Consider the following 6,518-nt stretch of genomic DNA (forward strand, 5'->3'; position numbering starts at 1 on the left):
CTTTTTTGCTTTGGGTCTTGTTGTCTGAAAATTGTTTATTTATATATATATATATATATATATATGTATGAAGGAAAGCTTATTTAATGTAAATCGTGCACATATCTAGTGAAAGAAGTGTTTGTTTTTTAGGAATTTTTGAAGGAACAATTTTGTAGTCTTAGTGACCATAAACTGAAAATTTTGGCAACAAGACTAAAGAGAGCAGTTGACACAGAAAAACTCTACAATGCTGTAAGTGTTTTTATAGTTTTTTGTTAATCATTTATTTAAATATTGGTAGCTAAATAATCTCGTGAACCTGAGCTTTTGGACTGGCAGAGATTTTTTTTACACTGTCAGTGTTATATTAATTAATTTTCAGATTATACATAACATTAAATACTGTCATTGAAGCGTGTATTATGATATAAAAATTGTTTATTATCAAATTGTAATTTTATACAAAAAAAAATAAAGTGGAAAACTTAATAATATGATCTGACATAGTCATTTATATACATTTTAAAACTACCAGAATGTTTTTTTCTTTTTATGCAAAATTTATTAACAGCCATTTTAAATGCAATGCCTAATTGTAACAGGTTATGATAGTTTTATGATAAATATAGATGAAAGATATAAAATGTTAAAGAATTGAAAATGTTAACATTTGTATGTAATGAAGTTGTCTTTTGATTAATTTAATGTAATTTTTTATTAAGCTGTTAAGTTTTGAATTTTTATTACACATATCAGTATACATTGCAGTACATATGTATGACAGTAATAAAAGCAAATTAGTGTATGTTTTCACTTTTATTTTTTACTTAGAATCTTTAGCTATTGAATAAACTTGGTACTCTGATGTTTTACAAGCTTAATAAAGAGAAATAGACAGTATCCAGTGAAAATTCTTCATTTCTTCAAAGTTTCACCTTATGACTTCAAGAGGTAGACACCCTACTAAATACAACTCAGTCTCAACAGATTAATGTTTTGTTAAGATTTGGGTTTGTTTAGTGAAATGTTGAGAAAATAAAGAATTTTTAGTGGATACTTTCTGTGTCTCTTCATTAAGTTTGTTTACATTCCAGTGTGCACTACACTACCTCTGTTTTACAAGTAGTTTTATAAGGTAAAATACATTGTTGTTTTGTAACAATATGTCATGCATAATTCAAACATAAACTAAAAAGATGTAATCACAGATACAGTTAATATTTCTATTTGTTCTTTATGTATGTGCAGCTACATCTAGCAGAGTGGAATTTTACAATTGCTAAACAAAAAGTTTCAAAACTCATCACTGATGTGAGTATTAAGGATTTCTGTTATCATTATTGTAATCACTAGAATTATTTTACATACTTTCCAAATTGACACAATGCGTATTTTTTAAACTAGCTTGAAAATTACGAGCAAGGCCAAAAATAAAAGATCTAGTGCCTTTTTTCAAACGTTTGTCAATTTATTTATTTTGTATTTGTTCTAGCAAACATTCCATCATAAGCATAATTTTAAATAGTTTTTACTTGTTAAAAAAAATCTGTTTATAGAAATACATGAATATGCAAACGCTTTTTCAAAGCTGTGGCTATTGATGTAATGTAATATCCCGTTTCTTGTACTTCTTGAATTATTGTAGTTTGGAAGGTACTTACGTTAACATAACTATACCTGTTTTTTACTTTTTTTTTAATCTAAATCTTGATAGCAGTTATATCTCTGCTGTTAATAATTGATCATGAATTTAGTCATTCAGTATATTTATTTTTACATAAACAAGTTGTCATGTTCGATGACGAGGAACCCACTTTGAGACTAATAATGGCTGGAGACGGCTTAAATGGGTAATGAAGAACTTATATTAAAGTTTTTCATCATTACCCATTTAAGCCGTCTCCAGCCATTATAAGTTGTCATGTTTTTTATGTGTTTACCTTTGATAAATGATTTTCATTATTCTTCATAACTAATGTATATATCTTTGTTGCTGTAATACTTATATACCAGTAGTACATTGTTAGATGGTACCAAGTGTTGAGGAGAACTACCCTTTGGGCTGTTCTATAAACAACTTAAAAACTGGAAGTTTGTCACTTAGTGCTAGACTTTACCAGAGCTATTTTTAACTAAGATATTAACCCTATTACCACGTGTATCCTTTACTGTGCATGACACGTCTTACATTCAAAATTTTATTAAACTACTTTTTGTTTATGTTATGCTAATTAGTATAGCAAATAATCCATATTTTAATAATATATAAGTTTAGTTCTTAATTCTATAAGGCAATATTTAAAAAATCCTGAATTTCCACTAGTGTGATGCACATGATACATTTTCTCTATGTATTTTCTCTTCTCTATTTTATCCACCACCCCTCCAGTAACTATAAAATTAAATGTAAATTACTCACTATAAAATCTCCATTGCTCAGACTAACCATAATTTTTATAGCCTTCAATTTTGTTTGGTTACAGAGCTATCAAATAGAAAATCAGACCCCTCCTGTCATACACACCTGTCACATCTTCTTTTTCAGGATTTGTTAATAGTTCTCTTACATTTAATTACATATTACCAGTAACCAATAGAAAGCCAAGGTTTTCATCTATCAAATGACATATTATATTATGTTGTGTTCTGAACAGATAATCGTCAATTTCACTTGTGATACAGACTTCATTCCCATGGAAAACAGATTGACTATCTTGGATGAACTTGTAATGGCTCTTGTCGCATAGTTAGAAAACCAAAAAAATGTTGATTGTTAGAGGAAATTGTCTGCTTTTGCATATTATTATTCTATGTTCTTTGCATTATTTGATTAAATATAAATTATTTAATGCACTACTACCATTAGTATAAAAAAAAGTAGGGTTAAGTGTCATCAATAGTTGACAGCATAAAAAAATTAATGCGTGGGTAAATACTTTATTTCTTGTTTTTCATGTTTATTCTTTATTTATTATTATACAAGTAACTAAAATGTAAAAATAAGGATCTCTTTAGGTTAGTTATAGTTATATTAGGTAAAATAAATTATTATAATAATATAATATAAATATTTCACAATGCATGCGAGCAGCTCAGAGTAGCTTGTGTTATGGTGATTCGATAGGGTATAACGTGAGCTGCTAGTTTCCCAAGTGATTTACAACTTATAATGGCAGGAATAGTAGTTAGACATGTTTCAAAGGGCAATCAAAAGGACAATAAAATTTAATTATAAATAAATGTATATTGTTAATAGTTTAAAGCTACTTAGGATAAATGAATTTAGTTTCATGTTACATTTGAAGCCATTCTAACAAAAAAAAGGGTAATTTAGATTTATTTCATATTTTGGAGTTTGTTTTTTTTGACCAAACTGACCAACTACTTATAGAGTTAGGGTAGAGAAAATAACAGATAAAATATATAATTTTATCGAAAAAAACTTTAGAAATGTATTTAGGAGGTTTTAGAAATTACACAAATGAAATTTGAGATTTTTGAGATGAAAAAAAGTATTTTTAATCTTTACATGAAAATCACTTTGTACAAAGACTATTCAAAACAAATACTTGATATATTCAAGGACAAATCTTTTTTCAGTTTATTAAATATACTTCACTAAAAAATATGATTTTTTGTATGTGAAAGACTTGTAATGTTTACTGAAAGACTGCTGAATTTAGTGAAGATATACACACTATATCAAAAGTTAGTAGTATCAAATATATAAAGACTGTACGAGTACAAAAAGGTTGAGTGGTCAGTCAAATTGACTGAGCCTATGTTGAGAGAGTTAATGCTAAGAGATTAAGATATTTAACACGTTTTTAAGTGCCTTTTTTTCTGATATTCATAACTATTACTAGGTTCAACCTTTCTCTTCCAATTTTTGTTCCAAGGAGGTTTATTATAGGGTTTACATCAATGAAAAAATACCAAGTGTACATGATTTACAATATTTTTCAGTTGGCTTAAGGTCCTTGGGCCAACATTCAATTTTTTGTTGTTTTTGTAGTCTGATAAGTGTTTGATTTATTTGAAGCTTGATACATGCCACTAGTATATATACATTAGGGACATGTGGAACATACAAAATGTAGGTTTTCAAAATCTAATTCCCATATCAGCCGATCTTGGGCCCATAGGCACTGATTCAATATTTCACTCGCAGGCTTAATTAACAATAAATAAACATTGAAGTTAGATTGAAAATGAACTTTTGTTCGAGATATATTTTGTGGATAATTTTATAAGTTCTAAATGTGTTTTATATTAAAAAGAAGAGTTTTACCTTAATCTTTTCATTTTAAAGGAAAAATTATTTTCCATTACAGTTATTGCTGAGAAAAGTAAGCTATTGCTTACCTGTATCGGTTCATTCTAGTTTGATTATAAATTTCTCAAATAGGATTTGACTACTCATTACCAAGTTTGAAGTGGTACTGTATATCCCATGTTTAAATCATACTGTATATTCCAATTTTCGATATTTTTAACTCTAGCTTCGTACATTCCACTTGTTCGAAGACACCTTGAAAAAAATCAGCGAGATTGCTTCAGCTTTGCCTCAGGATTCTTGTACCCTGCTTAATGGAACAGATGTTTTGAGTAATGACACAACGGCAGAGAAATTCTGGGATGAAACACTTGAAGATCCTCAAGAGGTACAACATTGAAAGGCTTTTATATTGTTATCAGTAATTGTGGTAAATTATGTAGTTCCTTCCTGAGAGTGCAGCTCAAGTTAGTGATTCATTGACAAACACACTTAATGAAATAATAAAATCTATGATTTATTAGTAGCTAAAATGTTCAGCCATGTGCCTTTTTTAGGTTCTTACACTAAACTAGCTACAACAAACAGTTAAACATATGTGCTACTAATAAATCATAGTTTTTTATTATTTTACCAAAATTGTTGATTACTAAAACTTCACCTTGAAATTTTGTCATTAACATTTTTGAATAGATAAAAAAAATTCATAAGTTGTGGAAGCTTTCTAGAGAGGTTATAGTCATATTAAAGTTATCGATAAATTTCATTTAGTAAAACCATATAACCTGTTGTTTCTTTTATTTCATTAAATAAGCAGTTGTGGCTTGGTAGTTTCTGGTTGATTCCTGAACAAGTAGTTCACAAAACTGTTATGGAGTGTTAATATTTAGCCCAATATTTCATCACAAGAGTGATACCAGTTGTGGAGAGAGTGTAACTGTATTATTGAACTTTATTCTATGTTTGGTGCATTAATGTCAATATGCTGTATACCTACATTGTTTTTCCTTACAGTATGACATTACTTTTCTCTTCTTTCAATTGTATGAGATTGGTGATTTGATTCTAATGGGTGCTAATGTACAGGATATTTTGATTCATCCTGTATTATATTCATACTTTCATAAATATAACATGATTCTTAATGCACCTCTGGTGAAGTTTGGCTTCCCGAGGACAATTAGTTACTAAGCTATAATCATTTTAAATATGGGGTTTTCTTTATATACATCCTTTATGAGAGGTGGCATCAGGAGAGTGCAAAGGATGGCCTCATCACAAACTCTACTATGGGCTCAAGAATAGAACTTTGCATTAGGCCTAGAGTTTAGTACTGTAAACCAACCTTTAATTACATTTACAATGTAAAATTACCTATTAACCCATTGACTGCTGATTTGCCATGTAGGGTATGGTCTGCTCACAGCAGTTGAATGAAGTATGCTGTATATGGTGTACAGCTTGCAAAAATTCTGCACTTGTTTAGAGCAGCTACAGTCAATGGGTTAAAAGTCTACACTAGGTACTCCCTTCTGTAATATACTGTAAAGCACAATGCAAGTTATGAAGTAAGCATTCCTAGCTAGTGTTTAACAAATTAACGTGTTTGAATTTAGTTGACTGATTTTTTTTTTTGTTATTAGTAATTCTCAACATATTGGAAGTCTTTACTAGGTTCGTCATGTTCGACCTGACAGAAAAAATATAAATATAATACAGAAACTGATGTTAAGAAATTTGTTAGCCTTAGTAATTTGTCTTTATATATTTATTTATATAAATGTATGCACACTTATTTTACAGATAACTTAAGATATTCACTTAAAGAGGATACCTCTTTTTTTTGTGTGTGTGTTTGGCAGGCTAAAATTTTAAAACCCAACCCCCAATATGGTTTGTTACGAATCTGGTTAGGCATGCAGAAGACAATTTGTGGAGCTGAGAGTAATCTTCCTCCTACCCTTCCCACAGGTGGAAGTGATATCAACCTTGGTAAGATCCAAGAAAGCTTACTTGTATATTTGTTTTTTGTTGTTGTTGTTTTTGCTCGATACATAAGTGACACTTATTCTAAGCTACATTGTTCTTGTGTTTTTTATTTAAATTTTTTGCTATGTACAGATACAGATTCCTTATATCAGTTAGTTTTTAGTTAAACAAAAATTCTTTACATACATCACATGCACCAACTGAAATGTAGTACTTTTTTTTTGTTTGATGTAAAAAATGTATATAAAGTTTTCACTTTTTTGTTACACTT

General features: G+C 29.0%; 2 protein-coding genes across 2 annotated transcripts in view; both read left to right on the plus strand.

The window, feature by feature from the left end:
• Positions 1-4,658, plus strand: part of LOC106462774 (ATP-binding cassette sub-family A member 13-like) — a 34,836-nt gene extending 30,178 nt beyond the window's left edge. Inside the window, exons 8-10 of the mRNA XM_013922733.2 lie at positions 133-234; positions 1,231-1,293; positions 4,485-4,658. Coding sequence (XP_013778187.2) covers positions 133-234; positions 1,231-1,293; positions 4,485-4,658 — 339 coding nt within the window. The remainder of the gene's footprint in view (positions 1-132; positions 235-1,230; positions 1,294-4,484) is intronic.
• The window catches only part of LOC106462775 (ATP-binding cassette sub-family A member 2-like), a 112,901-nt gene continuing 106,507 nt past the window's right edge, over positions 125-6,518 (plus strand). Inside the window, 4 exon segments of the mRNA XM_022390112.1 lie at positions 125-234; positions 1,231-1,293; positions 4,485-4,646; positions 6,121-6,250. Of these exon segments, the coding sequence (XP_022245820.1) occupies positions 6,175-6,250 (76 nt within the window). The 5' untranslated portion in view covers positions 125-234; positions 1,231-1,293; positions 4,485-4,646; positions 6,121-6,174.

This window comes from Limulus polyphemus, unplaced genomic scaffold (assembly GCF_000517525.1).
Source record: "Limulus polyphemus unplaced genomic scaffold, Limulus_polyphemus-2.1.2 Scaffold1246, whole genome shotgun sequence".
NCBI classification, from domain to species: domain Eukaryota; kingdom Metazoa; phylum Arthropoda; class Merostomata; order Xiphosura; family Limulidae; genus Limulus; species Limulus polyphemus.